This window comes from Somniosus microcephalus, chromosome 5 (genome assembly GCF_052327205.1).
Source record: "Somniosus microcephalus isolate GS21.2 chromosome 5, FLI_Smic_1.0, whole genome shotgun sequence".
Taxonomy (NCBI): Eukaryota; Metazoa; Chordata; class Chondrichthyes; order Squaliformes; family Somniosidae; genus Somniosus; species Somniosus microcephalus.
In genome coordinates this window covers 64,472,385-64,491,923 of record NC_140991.1, presented here as the reverse complement: position 1 = coordinate 64,491,923, position 19,539 = coordinate 64,472,385, and the positions used below count along the sequence as shown (strand labels likewise).

Genomic DNA, 19,539 nt, shown 5'->3' with positions numbered 1-19,539 from the left:
GGGCTAAACAAAAGTGATCCAAACTGTCCCCATTGTCTTGTAATGGGTTTGGATGAATCACCCATTCGTTTAAACTGTTTTTTTTTCAGTTTAAATGTGTCCTCATTGTCTGTGATGGGCTTTTGAATAAAGCTGCAGTTTAAATGTGTCCTCATTGTCTGTGATGGGCTTTTGAATAAAGCTGCCGTGGTTTGAAAAAAACATGTCTATTTCCTTGATTGCTTGAGTAAAAAAAAGTCATTGTCCTTGTGGTCAGACTGAAACCGCAGTAATTCTTTGTGTAGCAGTTTCTGTAAACAAATCGATTGTCTCTGCAGGGAGGGGAACTCCCCTTTGATTGGCAGATTAACTGCTCCATTGAACCTTTCTCACAGACACAGCAGGCTGCCTTTTCAAGTCCTTTTGTCTTCTGCCATGCGGTCTGACGGCCATTTTGATCCCTGGATTTTTAAAGGTATATTACCCAGGTATTCTTTTAATCAAAATTAATCTTCAGAACTGTAGGAAATCTAAAATTATTGCAAAATCCCTACAGCCATTCGGCCCCTCGAGCCTGCTCCGCCATTCAATGAGATCATGGCTGATCATCCAAACTCAGTACCCTGTCCCTGCCTTCTCCCCATATCCCTTGATCCCTTTAGCCTTAAGAAATATATCTAACTCCTTCTGGAATATATTTAATGAATTGGCCTCAACTGCCTTCTGTGGTAGAGAATTCCACAGGTTCACCACTCTCTGGGTGAAGAAATTCCTCCTCCTCTTTGTCCTAAATGGCTTACCCCTTACCTTTAGACTATGACCCCTGGTTCTGGACTCCCCCGCCATCAGGAACATCCTTCCTGCATCTAGTCTGTCTAGTCCTGTTAGAATTTTATAAGTTTCAATGAGATCCCCTCTCATTCTTCTAAACTAAAGCAAGTATAAGCCCAATCGACCCAATCTCTCTCTGTACGTCATTCCTGCCATCCCAGGTCTGGTGAATCTTCGCTGCACTCCCTCCATGGCAAGAATATCCTTCCTCAGATAAGGCAACCAAAACTGCACACAATACTGTGGTGTGGAGATGCCGGAGTTGGACTGGGGTGGACAAATGTAAGAAATCACACAACACCAGGTTATAGTCCAACAGCTTTATTTGAAATCACAAGCTTTCGGAGCGCTGCTCCTTCTTCACCTGAAGAAGGAGCAGCGCTCCGAAAGCTTGTGATTTCAAATAAAGCTGTTGGACTATAACCTGGTGTTGTGTGATTTCTTACATTTGCACACAATACTCAAAGTGTAGTCTCACCAAGGCCCTGTACAGCTGCAGCAAGACATCCTTGCTTCTGCACTCGAACCCTCAAAAACCAACGAATCCATGATAATGTTACAGGATGAAACCTACAAATTGATGGATGGGTCTTGAAGTGTATATTAGAGCGGCGGGTGAGAACTATATGATTGATACAGATTCTAACCAATCACCGTTGAATACCACCCTCTGACGTCACGCAGAGGGGCGGAGAGCCCATATGATTGACACAGATTCTAACCAATCACCATTCAGCACTTCCCATGTGATGTCATGCAGAGGGGCGGGGCTTTTCTTCCGCCTGTTGGGAAGGAGGAATGAGAAAGAGTCGTAAATTGTGAGGTTTTGTTTGTCAGACGGAGGTGTTGTAAAACAAGCGGCGGGGTCAAGTTGGAGCCGGGTTTCGCGACGCGCTAGTGTGAGCGGCGGAGAGAGCGATGGACGAGGACATCCTGACCACCCTCAAGATCTTAATCATCGGCGAGAGCAGCGTCGGCAAGTCCAGGTGAGGCAGTCCAGGGGCTGGCCGAGCTTCTGGTTCTCGGGAGCAGGTCGTGGACCCGATTCCCGGTGGCTGTGCCCGAGGCCGCGGCCTGTCTGACGCAGCAGAGCAGCGTCCGATCCCCGGGCCGTTCTGGTGTGAAAATGTCACCGCTTTAGATGGGCCTTGAAAATAATAATAATAATAAGACCGCATTTAGTGACAACGATAATGTTTCTGCAGAGGTGACACTGCAGATATCCGCTGAGACTGCGCAGAATGCTGACAGTCCCCATGTATCCAAACCTTACACTTCACTGGACTTCGAACCACCCCATCCTAAACCCCAACCCCCCGATCCTAAACCCCAACCCTAATAATCCCCATCCTAAACCCCAACCCCAATAACCCCCATCCTAAACCCCAACCCCAACCCCAATAACCCCCATCCTAAACCCCAACCCCAATAACCCCCATCCTAAACCCCAACCCCAATAACCCCCATCCTAAACCCCAACCCCAATAACCCCCATCCTAAACCCCAACCCCAATAACCCCCATTCTAAACCCCAACCCCAATAACCCCCATTCTAAACCCCAACCCCAATAACCCCCATTCTAAACCCCAACCCCAATAACCCCCATCCTAAACCCCAATCCCAATAACCCCCACCCCAATAACCCCCATCCTAAACCCCAACAACCCCCATCCTAAACCCCAACCCCAATAACCCCCATCCTAAACCCCAACCCCAATAACCCCCATCCTAAACCCCAACCCCAATAACCCCCATCCTAAACCCCAACCCCAATAACCCCCATCCTAAACCCCAACCCCAATAACCCCCATCCTAAACCCCAACCCCAATAACCCCCATCCTAAACCCCAACCCCAATAACCCCCATCCTAAACCCCAATCCCAATAACCCCCATCCTAACCCCTAGCCCTAATAACCCCAACCCTAATAACCCCCCCAACCCCAATAACCCTAACCCCTAATTCTAATCACCCCATCCTAACCCTAACTCCTAATCTTAACCTACCCCAACCCTGAATTCTAATAACACTAACCCTTAACCATAACACAGTGCTGACAGTTCTCATATATCGAAACCCCTACACTTAACCCTAAACTCCATTTCTAACCACCCCACCCTAAACCCCAACCTTAGTAACCCTAACTCCTAATCTAACCACCCCTTCCCTAAATCCTAATAACACTAACCCCTAACACACTGCTGACAACCCCCATTCTCCAAATCCCTACACTCAACTCTAACCCCCAACCCTAATTACACTAAACCCAGCCTAGCCCTAAGCCCCCCCACCTAACCCCGAACTACAACACCACCAACTTGCACGTACTAAAATGTCCTAAGATGCTTCACAGGAGGGTTAGCCAATAGAATTTGATACCAAGCCACATAATGAGATATTGGGACACTGGAGCAGAGAAGGCGAAGAGTGAATTTAACAGAGGGGCTTTTAACCATGATGGGTTTTGATACAATGAATAGGGAGGGGAGACAGTGACGAGAGATCATCCATTTAAAATTGTCACTAACAGAATGTAGCCCCAGTACAGATCCCTGGGGGACACCTCAAAAAATTCAACTAGGTTAGTTAGACACAACATGCATTTATATAGCGCCTTTAACGTTGTAAAACATCCCAAAGCGCTTCACTGGAACATTATCAAACAAAATTTGAAACCGAGCCACAAAAGGAGATATTAGGGCAGGTGATCAAAAGCTTGGTCAAAGAGGTAGGTTTTAAGGAGCATCTTAAAGGAGGAGAGAGAGGTAGAGGAGGCGGTGAGGTTTAGGGAGGGAATTGCAGATCTTAGAACCTTGGCAGCTGTGCCTTCAGCTGCCTATGGTGGAGCGATGAAAATCGGCGATGCGCAGGAGGTCAGAATTGGAGGAGTGCAGAGATCTCAGAGGGTTGTATGGCTGGAGGAGGTGACAGAGATAGGGAGGGGCAAGGCCATGGAGGGATTTGAAAACAAGGATGAGAATTTTAAAATTGAGGCATTGCCGGACTGGGAGCCAATGCAGATCAGCGAGCACAGGGATGATGGTGAACGGGACTTGGTGCAAATTAGGATGAGCTCAAGTTTATGGAGGGTGGAAGATCAGAGACCGGCCAGGAGAGCATTGGAATAGTCTGGAGGTAACAAAGGCACTAATAACTTTAACCCCTAATCCTAAACCCCCACCCACCCTTACTGTGTCGGGTGCAGTACTCACTGTAAAACAAAAAATAAACACAGCTCCAGGTATGTAAATCCATTTAAGGTCAGGGTGATTGAATACGAATCTTGGTCTTAACTCCCTGATTTCAACAGTTAATGGGAGAGGGTGGTACAGTTACCCACTGACGTTACATGACAGGTTGCAGTTTGCCAGTGATACGGCATTGGGTGAGGAGTTGTTACTAACCAATGACACTGCATGGTGAGGGGGAGTTTCGGTCACTCTGACACTACACCTGGGGAAGAAGTCTGATTACCCTAGTGACATTGCACTGGGGGAGGAGATTTTTAAAAATTCAATCTTAAGATATGGGCGCTGCTGGCAAGGCCAGCATTTATTGCCCATCCCTCATTGCCCTTGAGAAGATGGTGGTGAGCTGCCGTCTTGAACTGCTGCAGTTCGTGTGGTGAAGGTATTCCCATAGTGCTGTTAGGGAGGAAGTGCCAGGATTTTGACCCAGCGGCGCTGAAGGAATAGCGATATATGTCCTAGTCAGGATGGTGTGTCGCTTGGAGATGGAATTTGGTTGATGGGTGTTCCCATGCGCCTGCTGCCCTTGTCCTTCTCGGTGGTAGAGGTCATGGGTTTGGGAGTTGTGATTACCCAGTTACACTGCACTGGGCCGGGAATACTGGTTACCCAGTGACATTACACTGGGGGGAATACTGGTTACCCAGTGACATTACACTGGGGGGAATACTGGTTACCCAGTGACATTGCACTGGGCCGGGAATACTGGTTACCCAGTGACATTACACTGGGCCGGGAATACTGGTTACCCAGTGACATTACACTGGGGGGAATACTGGTTACCCAGTGACATTGCACTGGGGGGAATTTCGGTTACCCAGTGACACTGCACTGGGGGCGGGGGGGGGGTGGGTGAAGTTACGATTACCCAGTGAGACTACACTGCAGAGGGTGGGGTTACCCAGTGATCGGGGAGTAAAGTTTATTGTCTTATTTGGACTGTCCATGTAAACTGCATGGTCTTTTCCAGTCCTTTTTATTCCTGTATTGTGCCTGTGGTGGGAGCACCATGCTTCAAATGTTGACAGTACAATACCAATGTAAAAGCAGCTATAGAGATGCGATGAAGAATTTGGAAGTGAGATTTTTTTTTTGTTTATCCTTTGCCTTTTCAGGTCATTAACTTGTAGTTTAATGGCAAACATTTCCACATCAGCTTTAACCCCACTGATAACCTACAGCCACAGACCATACCACCAATAATTATTTTTTTAAATTTTTGGATGGAGTATGTAAGATCTAATTAGTTCTACAGAGTACAAATAAGAACAGACCTAGTATGTCAATTCTAGGAATCTATTCTCTTTTTGGCTATCAATTGGGATGATTAAATCATCAATCAGAATCACTTAAACCATAAGTGCTCCCTTTTTATAGGGGCACAAACAATAAGTTTCAAATTATAATAAATGGAATCTGTTGTCCTGTGTTGATTACATACTTTTCTGTGTTGAACTGTCCATTATGCAGCCACAATTCACTCTAGTAGGTCAGTAACTTAAGTCTGGAGATACCGCCTCTCTTGCGCAAAAAATAAGTTACTGTGTGCCAAATCTATTTTGAGTTGTTGAACAAGTGTTCTATTGCAAAACATAATTTTGTACATCCCTGTGTTTGGTCTGGTACTGCTTGTTGCTTACACTGGCTGACTCGAAGAATTTGCCAATTACCATTTTGAATTTCATGTAAAATATTAAATCTATTGCTATTTTTAGAGTTGCAGTGACTTGAACAAAGTAACATAGTTGAAGAGGAAAATAAAAGAATACACAAACTAAAAACTGCACTTTGAAAACTGCTTAAAGATCCCATTAATAATCCACAGTGCTAGGGTTGCAAAACTAGGGTCAAGAGAGGTGGTGGTGATGTAGAGCTGGGTGTTTTTTTTAATAGATGTTTTTGTTCCACATATTAAGAGGTTTTATGGAAATAAACCACACGGACCACTTTGAAAATGGTTTAGGAGGGTAAATAATTTGCATGGGTCTGTATGAAAGTGAGACCAAATAATACCCTCCAAAAGTGTCTTAGAGTCTGAAATCTGAAATCTGAAATCTAAAATATTAGTAATTAACCATTGTAAGGACTAACTCCCCTGCTCTTCTTTGAAATAGTGCCATGAGATTTTTTACATCCACCTGACAGAGCAGAGCTAGGTTTAACGTCTCATTTGAAAGATGACACCTCCGACAGTGCAGCGCTCCCTCAGCACTGCACTGGAGTGTCAGCCTCGATTTTTATGCTCAAGTCTCTGGAGTGGGACTTGAACCCACAACCTTCTGACTCAGGCGAGATTGCTACCCACTGAGCCACAGCTGAGAGGGTTCAGCGGAGGGCAACTGGACTACTACCAGGGATTAAGCATGTATGGTATGAGGAGAGACTAAGGAAGTTGGGTATGTTTACACTGAAGAGGGTTCAGGGGTGACCGCAGTCAAGATTTCAATGGTCTATTATGTAGATAAAGTGAATCCTAACGTAACTACAGATTCTGTAATTTGTGGGGTGGTGCAAGACATGGAGTCCAGCACAGGAGAGAGAAGGTAGAAACATCAAATGAAATAGCATCTTTACAAGTTGATCAAATTTGCACTGACCAACATTTTATCTGCAGAATCTTGGAGGTTGAAATCCTGCTGTTTGAAAGGACCTTTGTATCAAATTCATCTGTCCATTATTTTAATGAGGCTTTAGCCTGTTTAATTTAAATAGCTGGGTTAATTACTTTATGTATGCATGTATTAAAAACTTAAATGTTTTAAGTTATAGAATCATAGAAATTTACGGCATAGAAAAGGTGCATGTTCAGAACTCGCAGTATAGGTTAGGCCACCATTCAGGAGGTGGTAGTTTGTAACGCATTGTCAACCCTTTTTTTCAGTACTGCTTATTAATCTAGATGTGCCATCCACACATCATTGTCAGAGAGGAAATAGCTTGTTGAGTACCATGATGTGCTGCTTTATTAAACTATCATGAAAAAAATCTTCCTATTAAGCTATAGTAATTGTATTAGTGAAATTACACATTTTACTGACCAGTTTTGCTCATGAGCTTGCTAATCAATGGTTGACCTTTAATTATTTGCGTATCTTAAACTGGGAAAGTGTTAACTTTTGATAGGTGCTCTTTTGTATCCTTAGTAAAATCTCGGAGCTTTATTTGCCCTGTGACTGACATTTATTTTAATATTTTCAGTTTGCTACTGCGGTTTACAGATGATACCTTTGACCCAGAGCTTGCTGCAACAATCGGTAAGTTTGTCCAGCAGTAGATTTGCAATATTATACTGTCTTGTGAACAACATTATCAAATCACTGTGCACAAAGAATGTATTTGAGCTCGCAGAGAAAGCTGATACTGTTTAATGAATTTGCCTACATCATAAAAGTTTTTAGCAAAACTTGAATGTAACCATCTTATAATTAAGATGGATGCTGCTGGGAATATAATTTTATTGTGTAATTATTTCTCCTTTCTTACTGTTTCTTTGCACTGATCTAGCTGGAGTCAGCATTGGAGAAATGGATCACTTCTCCACTTTTGGCACCCAGTTGTCAGTATTGTGCACTCCCAGGTCAGTTGTTAAATAGGTTGAATAAAGTTCCAACTATTCCCTAGGCTGAATAAATGCCCCCTATTTCATGCATTTCCCGAACCAGCTATCCTTAGAACGCCACTGGCGTCAATGGAAAATGTTATTCAATTTATGGTTAGTTTTGTCATGTGGACAAATGCCCACTGAAAACTGGGTTGAGATCTGTCAAACTTATCATAGAATCATTCAGCGCAGAAGGAGGCCATTCGGCACATCGTGCCTGTGCCAGCTCTTTGAAAGAGCTATCCAGTTTGTCCAAATCCCCTGCTCTTTCCCCATAGCCTTGCAAATGTTTCCTTTTCAAGTATTTATCCAATTCCCTTTTGAAAGTTACTCTTGAATCTGCACTGCATTGCAGATCATTATAACTTGTTGCGTAAAAAGATTTCTCCTTTTGCCAATTACCTTAAACCTGTGTACTCTGGTTACCGACCCTCCTGCCAGTGGAAACAGTTTCTACCTATTTACTTTATCAAAGCCTCTCAAAATTTTTAATGCCCCTATTAAATCTCCCCTTAAGCTTCTTTGCTCTAAAGAAAAATCCCAGTTTCTCCTAATCTCTCAACATAACAGAAGTCCCTCATCCCTGGTAGTATTCTAGTAAATCTCCTCTGCACCCTCTCCAAGACCTTGACATCGTTTCTAGTGGAGCCCAGAATTGGGCATAATACTCTAGCTGAGGCCTAACCAGTGATTTATAAAGATTTAGCATAACTTCCTTACTTTTGTACTTTATGCCTCAAACTTATTTCATGAAGGACCCCTAGACGTAAAAAGGAGATTCTTCTCATTCCTTCAATTTCAGTCTTGGGTAGCAGAGGAGAAATAGTGGTGTGTTATTGCATCACTCAGTTGCTCAACTTCTGCTATACTGAACATGGCTTGAAATCATCATCGATCTGCTAGGCTGCAGTTTGCACAAGGATTGCAATGGTTCAAGGAGAAGACCCACCACCACCTTAGGACAGTTGGCATGAGCAATATAGGGGGCGTTGCCAGCATTGCCTACATCCCAAGAACGAGATAAAAAAATACTATTGCCTCTCTTCTTGATGACCTGCATTGGCTCTCTGGCGCGATTTTGCCGGTGCTCAGATGACAGAACTTTGTGTTTTGAGGTTGTGGAACACATTTTGCAGGTCTATTGAGCTTGTAAGTGTTTAAGCTGAGATCCATATGCACTGTGACCTTGGAAAACCCTCTCCCACATTGACTGTGCGCTTATAATATCTGTTCCTCAACTGAGATATATAGCAGCAGAATGGGAACCATTTATACCCTCTCATCCTGGTCCTCAGGATCGGAGGAAGAGCAACCCCAGCTGCAGCAGAACCAGGCACACTAGCAGCAACAGGAGCGCCAACCTTCTCCTCAGCCACCTGATGCTGCACAGGGCAGAGGGCGTCAGCGCAGGGCTGCACCTCGCCGCAGGAGATACCCCCCACATAGGGTTTACAGGCCGAGGATGAGCTTCCTCAACTTGACTGAGCAGCAGTGCCAAAGGAGGCTGAGACTTCGCGAGAGGTAGCCGCTGACATCTGCACAATGCTGCAGCAACACCTGGAGCTCAGAGGAGCGGGTGGACACTCCTTACCAGTGGCTGTCAAAGCCACCACCGCACTCAACTTGTTTGCTTCAGGATCCTTCCAGAGATCAGCAGCAGACATCAGCGGCACCTCCCAGTAGGCCACACACACCTGCATCGCGCAGGTTACTGATGCCCTCTTTGCAAAGTCGTACAATTACATCCATTTCTCCACAAATTAAGCAAGTGTAACCACATGTATGGTTGGCTTTGCAAATATGGCAGGCTTCCCAAGGGTGCAGGGCACCATAGACTGCACACATGTGGCCATTAGGGCACCCCATCACAACCCAGCTGTATTTGTGAACCGCAAGGGCTTCCACTCCCTTAACGTCCAGCTGGTGTGTAACCACAGGAAGAACATTATGCATGTTTGCGCCAAGTTCCCTGGCAGTTGCCATGACTCGTTCATCCTGCGGCAGTCTACTGTGCCTCAGCCGCCAACCAACTTTCTAGATGGCTACTTGGAGACAAGGGCTATCCCCTGAAGACGTGGCTAATGACACCGATGAGGAGGCCATCAAACAAAGCTGAGGAGCGCTACAATGTGAGCCACATTTCCACCAGAAGCATCATAGAGCAAACCATCGGCTTGCTCAAAATGCGATTCAGATGCCTCGACAGATCTGGTGGAGCCCTACAGTACTCGCCATCCAGGGTCTCCAGAATCATCGTGGTCTGCTGTGTCCTGCACAACATCGCACAGCAGCGTGGCTTACCGCTGCCTGAGGAACAAGTAGCAAAATGCACAGCCTCCTCCTCCTCCTCGGAGGCAGCAGATGAGGAAGACCTTGCAGAGGCGGATGTGCCAGTTCCACCAGCACGCGAGCACATTGCTGGCCGTGAGGCAAGGGATACACTAATCCATGCCAGATTCACTTAAGTTTACGCAGCAAACACATGTGGCTGGCACATGGAAATGAGTGTCTGGCCGACCTTCTTAACACACCATACAGCATCTGTACAATAAACTGAGGTTTTCTATCACTCTCACCACCATCATTACAGATGAAAGGCGCCCTGACCCCTTACTGCAATTTTCATTTCTGAGCACACGTAGGCCAACTCTTCGAATCTTTGCCATCGCATTTCTTTATTACAATTGAAATAACGATGAGAAACTTCACTTTGTATTAGATCAAAACACTCAAGTGACTACCCTTATGACTATTTGTGTGTTAACTTTCTCTTGCGCATGCTTCTACGTGGTGCTTCAACAGATGTTGAGGCACCTTGCTCACTTCCATGCTTTGCCTGCTTCGACGCCTTTGGCGAGCATTCTCTGGGTTTGGGAGCCTGGGAGGGCTTGGCAACAATCTGCTCCTCCTGTGGCTGTGCAGGAGCTGAGATGGCCATCTCATTTGGGTGAGGAATCTGAGGCTCTGACCGAAGGCTCCACGGTGACATGGGAGTGTGAGCGCTTGGAGAGGAGCCCACACTTCCTTGTTGTCGACCATCAACATCCCTCTCATGGGTCACCTGCACTTCACTGCTAGCAAGTAGCTGGAGAGAACCTTGCTGCACATCAGTGGGGCCCTGAGAATCCATCTCTGTACAGACTGTCCTCATAATGGGGACGTCCATGAACCTATGGTTCCTCTCAATAGATGCCCATCTATCCTCCATAGCAGACCATCTATTTAGTAGAGTCACTATGTTCATTTGAGTCTGGCAATTTATGTCCTCCATGGAGATTGCCATCCTTTCCATGGTGGCACCTACATTCGCCATTGCGTGCACCACCACATTGCTCACGTTTGAGATGGACTCCTCCATTCTCTGCACACTCGCAGTTACCGTGGATGCAAACCCTGTCCGAGACTCCTGCACTTGTTCCTGAAGTACCAGCACCGCTCTCTTTCTGAATGATGGCCCCAGAGGCACAGTGTCCACATGCAGCTGAGCAGAGGTTGGAGCGTCCAGCACCCTCCAACGAGGACTCTCCACTGCTGTCCCTGTCTCCACCATCTGCTGGTGCTCACTTGTGAGCTGTGGTACACCAGGTGACAACACTAACCTATCTCACGAATGACCCACCGAGGTGTGCGTCTCTGCGCTGGTGCTGGGTGCGCTCAATTCTGCTGACACTGCTCCCTCGGAGGTTGCAGCTTCCTCTGAGGAGTCTCCTGGCTCTTCCTCCTGGACAGTGGGGAGGGGGGCTCTCGATGGTCCTGTGGGGAAGTAAAGGCATGAGTTAGACATGTGATATTAATGTAGCAGACACATCCCATTGTGCAGATGATCAGAACTCAATCTGTATGAACATCAGATGCCATATCAGTCACTCATGCAATCTAAATGAGAGGGCTGCAAATCTATTCCGTCACCAGCTTGCCCTACTGCGCTGGTCTCTCCGTCCCCCACTTCCAGCTCCTCAGCACCTCCGACGATGTCACTAGCAGCCTCCTCAGTGGTGGTTAAGTGCACCATGGAAAGTGGCCCTCCTCCTGTCCTCCCCCTCTCCCTCTTATTGTGGGCTCTCTTTTCCTGCAGTATGGGGGACAGTGGAGTTTGAGCGAGAATGTTGGAATGAGTGTAGAGAATTCAAAGCATAGATGCTTAGCGGGAGACAAATATGGAGTGAGGTGCCAATACCAAGGGCCCTCCCTGTGCGTTGTTGGTTGTTGCCATTGCATAACAATGATGGCGAGTGTGAGGGGTGCATAATAGAATGATGGAGTGATTCTATACATAGAGAGGGATGGTTAAGGGTAAGTTGGGATGTGCAGGAGTAGGCTGACAATGCAGAGTGCTGGTGATAAAAAGAGTTGAGGAGCAGATTGAAGGTAAGTGTGATGTTATACTCACGTTTGCTGAGCGTAACAGGTCATTGAACCTTTTCCGGCACTGAACACAAGTGGCGCTCACCTCCTCAGCAATTTGCAGCCAGGCTGCCTTGGTTTGCTGAGGAGGCTTCCTCTGTCCATTTGAGGGGAACAGAACCTCCTTGCGTCCTCTCACTCCCTCCACAAGAGTATGGAGGGAGTCCTCATCGAATCTTGGAGAAGCCTTGGCTCTTGAAGCAGTTATATTGCTATCAGTAACACTGAGAAGCAGCAGAATGTGAATGAAACACCACAAGACTGCATGGGCCCCTTAAATGCAGCTGAATGGAAGATGTCAGCAGAGGCGAGCAACTGACCTGAGCCCACTGATTGGGCCGGGTAATGCGGATGGCGAGCTTAATAAGCCCAGTTAAGGCAAAATAGTTATTTCAGAGCGGCTGAAACTGGCAGCGGGACAGGAACCAGCCAACCCGACTCCAACCCGCCACCTATGGTAAAATCGCGGCCTCTGGTTTTTAAAATCTTAGCCATCGCTTAAAATGATCTCCATAGCCTTGCTTCACCATACCTCCGCAACTTCGTCTAAGTCCTATGTTTCAGCTTGCACCCTGTGCTCTTTTGAATCTGATCTTGTGTGTGTTATCCTACCTCCAGGCTGCTTTTGCTCTACCATTAGTGGCATAGCCTACATCTATCACATTCCTGCACTCTAATTCAGTTCCCAAATACTTCTGCCATGCTACATCTCTCGCCACTGTCAAAACCTACAATTATACCTTCACTCACCTCCCCCTTCCCAACTCCCACTTGGTGTCTCTTTTCCTCCCTCCCCCTCTGCTCTGAAGCTTCTTATGCGAAACGCTCCAAATGCATGTAATTGTAGTAGTAGTAGTAGAGTCAGACCACTCGATGTTTTGAAAATGAGTTGTTGGAGTGTCTTGAAACTAACAGTACAGCCGCAGACTAAAACTGGTAAATGAAGCAACAAACCTCTAAGCACAACTGGTCCAGTGCCAACCCCATCCTTTCACATCTGGATTCAGATCTTGACCAGACTGAAGGAATTAATTTCTCTCTGACTGCAGGAGTCATAAGTGAAAAGAGTCTGGAGTCTCATCCCACTTCCGAGTATACGTGAGTCCATAGTATTTTTTTTATTTTTTTTTAACTGGCAGTAAAAGACAAACTGTCAGTCTCATTCAGACCATAAAGATTGCTGATATAGGAAGGAGAAAATTTACAGTAGTACAGTTTGGATGCTCTTCTAAGTTGTGGTTCAAGTGCTTTGTTAAGCATAATAGAAGTTTTTTTTACATTACTTTATCTAACCTAGGAACATTTAACTAACCTAGGAACATTTAATGTGCCAGTAGTTGAAAAGCATCCATGAAGTGTTCCATTTCCTGGTACTGACTTCCCGGGTGTCTGAGCACAGAAAATCACAAAAGCAGCAGTATATATCCATGCCTTTTTAAATTAGAAAAAACCGTCTGCATGCCCTTCATGTCCAGAGCAATATTTTTTAAATATTTATTCTTGGGATGTGGGTGACACTAGCTAGGCAGTACAGGAAACTTTGTTATATCCGGCACCGATGGGACCGAGCTGTTGCCGCTCTAGCAAAACTGCCGGACATACCAGCGTTAATGTTGAAGCGTACGGAGATTTGCAGCTCCGTATCTGGCAACAAACACTGTTCCTTAGCAACAGCTTCTAAACAGTCAGCTGTACCTTGGAAGCGTCTCTGAAGCTGTTGCTAAGCTACAGAGAGACTTTGCAGAGCCTGACTGTTGAAAAAAAAAGCCATGAGAAGAAAAAAAAGCCACGAGAAGAAAAAAAAAACTAACAAAACGGCTCCTGATTTCTGCCAGTAGATCGAGGTTTCTGGACATACAACCTCCGGATAAACCAAAGTCTCCTGGTATTTATATTTCCCATTCCTAGTTACCCTGAGGGCATTGAGTTAGCCACACAGTATGGATCTGTCGTCACAGTAGGCCAAAGCAGGTAGGGATAGTAGGTTTCCTTGCCCGAATGAACCTGTTGGGTTCTTGTGACAATCTGGCAGTTTTCATAAGCATTTTTTGCTGGTACTATCCCTCAAATTACCAGATTTATTGAATTTAATTTCACAACTTATCATGATGGTATTTGAACTCCAGACCTCTGGGTTGCTAGTCCAGTACCATAAATACCAGGCTACTGCACCCAAGCAATTTAACTATTCAAAGATTATTCTTTCACTGGTTGTATTAATAAAGTGTCTTCATGCATTGTCATTATTCTTCCTGAGTGCTTTGTGGTGTCAGTAAAATGTGTTTTACTACCAGCTTTGTATTCTAAGCATTTATACCACTTTTCATAGTTCATGGAGATGTCTCAATTGAGAATAGACAGCATTGAGAAGGAAACATAATTCATTGTGAAGTAAAATCTGAGAACTCATTTCTGGTGACTTTAGTTTTTGTTTGAAAGTTTAATCTAAATGTTGTCATTATATTACTTGGTTGAAGTGTGATTATAATTGGAATATGTAATGAGCTGTGGGGTGCTGATTGCAACTTTGTCACTTGTGCTGTATTATTTTAGCCCACATGTGAGATGCAAATTGTATTTCATGATAGGGGAACCTGTAAATAGAGAATGTGGGAAGGCTTCACTTGGTCAGCCCTGCATTGTGTAGATGTGCACCAGTTTCTTATGTTCTCAGGCTTTACCCTGAATCCCCAAAAGCTTTGAGTTTACATAGAATATACAGCACAGAAACAGGCCATTCGGCCCAATTAGTCTGTGCGGGTATTTATACTCCACATGAGTCTCCTCCCGTTGCATCTGCCTCATCTCAGCCTTTCATCATATCTTTCTATTCCCTTTTCTCTCATGCACTTGTTTAGTTTCCTTTGGAAAGTATCTAAGCTATTTGCTGCAATCACTTCTTGCAGTAGTGAGTTCCACATCCTAACTACACTCTCATTAAAGAAATTGCTCCTTATTTCTCCATTCGATTTATTAGTAACTATTTTGTATTTATGGCCCCTAGTTTTGGATTCTTCCACAAGTGGAAACATTCTGTCTATTCTGTCCAACTCATTCATAATTTTAAAGCCCTCCATCAGGTCACCTCCTAAGTCTTCTCTTTTACGAAAGGGAAAAAAAAAACAACCTGTTCAATCTTTCCCGATAACTCTAATCTCTCAGTTCTGGTACCATCCTTGTAAATCTTGTTTGCACTTTCTCCAGTTCTTCTATGTCCTTTTTTATAGTATGAAGTCCAGAACTGTGCCCAGTACCCTGACCAGGATCCTATAGAAGTTTAACATAACTTCACTACTTTTGAATTCTATACCCTTAGAAATAAATCCCAATGCTTTGTTAGTGTTTTTAATTGCTTTGCTGACCTGCAATGTTGTTTTTAATGATTTGTTCACCTGTATCCATAGATCCCTTTGCTCTTCTACCCCATTCAGTTTCGTATTTTCTAAGGTGTAGGTGATGTTTCTATTTTTCCTACCAAAGTGCATTACCTCACATTTATCTGTTGAAGATGATTTGCCACTTAACTGCCCAATCTGCAAGTTTTCTAATGTCGTCTTGTATTATGTTGCATTCTTCCTCCGTGTTAGCTATACCCCCCCCCCAAAAGTTTGGTATCATCTGCAAATTTTGATATCGAGTTACTTGTTCCTAAGTCCAAATCATTAATGTAAGTTATGAGTAACTGTGGTCCCAGTTTAATAGCCTTATATGTAGAACTTTATTTAAAAAGCCTTTTGAAAGTTGGGGGTAAACCAGGTTGTAGGGCTTCCCACAGTCCACTTGGGTTGTTGCTTAAAGAAGTTGAGGTGATTGTCAGGCAGGATCTTCCAACTCCGAATCCATGCCGACTGCTGTTAACTAGGTTATTGTTGTACAGATGATCTCAAGTTTATTCCTGACAATTAATTCCATTATCTTGCATGGAATGGATGTCAGACTGATGCAGTAATGGTGCCCTGAAGTTCTGTGGACATGCATGTCTTCAGTATTGAGTATTCAGATTATCGAGTGTGCAATAGAAGATTGACTCTGTTCCAAGTTTCCTGTTGCTAGTCATGTCATCTTGAAGCTAACTCAACCCCAGGGATTTTTTTCCCTTTCTCCTCTCTCTCTCCCCCCCCCCCCCCCCCCCCCACCACCCTGCTCACCAAGGATTATAATCACTAGTTGATAACATTTATTTTTTAATTACTTTGCTCATCATGGAAACTAAATGTTAATTATTTTAAACATTATTATGGGCATATAATCTGGTGTTTTAAAGAGCAAAATTTCTTAAGAAAAAGACATCTCTAAAATTGCACAGATAGACAGACTTTAGATGCACATGTTCCTACCAGCATTAAACATTTTTTTAAAATTTAATGAACAGCTTTGATGACCTCTAATTACCACTAGTGAATGGTTCTGTTGTAGCTTAATGCCACAATAACAGAAACTGACATTTTAATCTAAAGGCTGTTAGACGCACATTCATTCTGTCTGGGGTCAAATCCACATACTTATCTGTCAAAAGTCCAGGTGTAGGCAAAATTTTTCCCGTCTCAATTGGGCGCATGCAGTTATATATATAAGCATATAATTTAGGACTGATGTCAAGAAATTATTCTTCATAGAAGTCTATTCCATATGAATCACTATGGAATAGTGGACGTGAAAATTCTAATATCTTTTAAGCATCTGCTGCTGAAACCCTTATCCATGCCTTTTTTACTTCTAGATTGACTATTCCAGCAAACTCCTGGCCAGCCTCCCATCTTCCTCCCTCCATAAACTTGAGGTCATCCAAAACTCTGCTGCCCGTACCCAAACTCTCACCAAGTCCTGTTCACCCATCACCCCTGTGCTCGCTGACCTACATTGGTTCCCCGTTAAGCAACTCCTCGATTTCAAAATTCTCATCCTTGTTTTCAAATCCCTCCATGGCCTCGCCCCTCCCTATCTTTCTCTAATCTCCTTCAGCTCCACCCCCCCCCCCCCCCCCCCCGAGATATCTGCGCTCCTCTAATTCTGCCCTCTTGAGCATCCCTGATTATAATCGCTCAACCATTGGTGGCCGTGCCTTCTGTTGCCTAGGCTCTAAGCTCTGGAATTCCCTGCCTAAACCTCTCCGCCTCGCTACCTCTCTTTCCTCCTTTTAAGATGCTCCTTAAAAGCTACCTCTTTGACCAAGCTTTCAGTCACCTGCCCTAATTTCTCCTTATGTGGCTCGGTGTCAACAGTTTTTGTTGTTTAATACTCCTGTGAAGCGCCTTGGGATGTTTTACTATGTTAAAGGTGCTACATAAATACAAGTTCTTTTCAAATCCCTCCATGGCCTGTCTTTGTAATCTCCTCCAGCCTTGCAACCCTCCGAGATCTCTGCGCTCCTCCAATTCTGGCCTCTTGTGCATACCCGATTTTAATTGCTCTACCATTGGTGGCCGTGCTGGAATTCCCTCCCTAAACCTCTCCGCTTCTCTATCTCTTTTTCCTCCTTTAGACGCTCCTTAAAACCTACCTCATCTGCCTAATATCCTGTGTGACTCGGTGTCAAATTTTGTTTGATAAGTTCCTGAGAAGGGCCTTGGGATGTTTCACTACGTCAAAGACGCTATATAAAGACAAGTTATGATCTGGATGCATTGCCTGAATGGGTGGCGGAAGCAGATTCAATAGTAACTTTCAAAAGGGAATTGGCTCTCTACTTAAAAAGGAAAAATTTAAAGGGCTTTAGGGAAAGAGCAGGGGAGTGGGAATAATTGGTAGCTCTTTCAGAGAGCTGGCACAGGCGTGATGGGTCAAATGGCCTCCTCCTGTGCTATATGATTCTATAAGATATCAGGATTCTTTTCAGTTCAGTCTCTTCAGCACCTTTAAATGCTAAAGGTGGGAAAAAGATTCAACACAGATTGGGATTGGTCAAGGATCCTGTGGATGTATAAATTGGGAAATTGTTTCAGATTAAGAATTTCACGTGTGTTTTTTTGCAGGTGTTGACTTCAAAGTGAAAACTATTGCGGTTGATGGAAATAAAGCAAAACTTGCAATATGGGTGAGTAAGGGATTTGAATGAGAGAGGTCTTTAGATTGCACTTCCACGTTATGTTCTGTGTTTGGAAAAGAGATTGACATCTTAAGTTCCAAAGGAGAAATCTGTTAGGGCAGGATAAAAAAGATGATGCCCTAGAATTATTGTGTAGACTTGTGCATAAAGGCAGTATCGTGACTGCGTAATAGTCGTTAATACCAACAGTGCTGCCCTAAAAATGCCATTACATCTGTTATTAGTTTATTTGTTAACTCAGTAAATGAACTTTTCTTGATTCATCCAGGCTGCTTGAGCCTTTAACAAACCTTTGTGGTATTCAATCATGTGACTCCTGTGATCTCTTTAAGCTGGCCCTACTTTGTTCATTTTTCTCTTCAGTTGTTAGAAAGAGCTGCTTTGGAATGTCGCTTACTGTTGCGTCCCTATTTCGAAAAGGTTTTCTAGCAATATTAACTTTTGACTCTTCCCTGTTGCTTATCTTTCAGATTTGATTTTAGAATTTGCTTAGATTTAACATGGTGAGAGATTTATGTGTACAAAGACTAATCACAGCAACATCATAACTTAAGTTTATTGCAGGTAAAATCAAGGCAACTTGAGAAAATACAGGTAAAAAGATCTCCTGCCCTTCATTACTGAGCCAGCCGGTCTGAATATAATGACACCTGTTATATAAAAAAAAATTGTTCATGAGATATGGGTGACGCTGGCAAGGCTAGCATTTATTGCCTATCTTTAATTGCCCTTGAGAAGGTGGTGGTGAACTGCCTTCGTGAATCGCTGCAGTCTGTGTGGTGAAGGTACTCCCACACTGCTGTTCGGGAGAGAGTTCCGGAGAGAGTTCCAGGAATTTGATCCAGCGACGATGAAGGAACGACAATATATTTCTAAGTCAGGATGGTGTGTGATTTGGAGGGGAACTTGGAGGTGGTGGTGCTCCCATGCGTCTGCTGCCCTTGTCCTTCTAGGTGGAAGAGGGCGTGGGTTTGGGAGGTGCTGCGACGAAGCCTTGGTGAGTTGCTGCAGTGCATCTTGTAGCAGTGCATCACTGCAGCCATGGTACGCTGGTGGTGGAGGGAGTGAATGTTTAAGGTAGTGGATGGGGTGCCAATCAAGTGGGCTGCTTTGTCCTGGATGGTGCCGAGCTTCTTGAGTGTTGTTGGAGCTGCACTCCTCCAGGCAAGTGGAAAGTATTCCATCACACTCCTGACTTGTGCCATAGATGGTGGAAAGGCTTTAGAGTCGGGGCACTCGCCACAAAATACCCAGCCTCTGACCTGCTCTTGTAGCCACAGTATTTTTGTGGCTGGTCCACTTAAGTTTCTGGTCAATGGTGACCCCCCCCAAGGATGTTGATGGTGGGGGATTCAGCGATGGTAATGTCGTTAAATGTCAAGGGGCGGTGGGTAGACTCTTGTTGGAGATATTCATTGCCTGGCATTTG

The 19,539-nt window shown here is 44.5% G+C and overlaps 1 protein-coding gene across 3 annotated transcripts in view; it reads left to right on the top strand.

Moving 5' to 3' along the window:
• Positions 1 to 1,590: 1,590 nt before the first annotated feature.
• LOC147117074 (ras-related protein Rab-18) overlaps positions 1,591 to 19,539 on the top strand; it is a 50,467-nt gene continuing 32,518 nt past the window's right edge. For 2 of the 3 annotated variants that reach the window (XM_085987694.1, XM_085987693.1), the window contains exons 1-3: positions 1,596 to 1,796; positions 7,258 to 7,313; positions 18,037 to 18,098. In XM_085987694.1, coding sequence (XP_085843820.1) covers positions 1,729 to 1,796; positions 7,258 to 7,313; positions 18,037 to 18,098 — 186 coding nt within the window. In that variant the 5' untranslated portion in view covers positions 1,596 to 1,728. Of the gene's footprint in view, positions 1,797 to 7,257; positions 7,314 to 7,563; positions 7,637 to 18,036; positions 18,099 to 19,539 lie in introns of all 3 variants that reach the window. The other variant, XM_085987695.1, reaches the window with a different exon arrangement.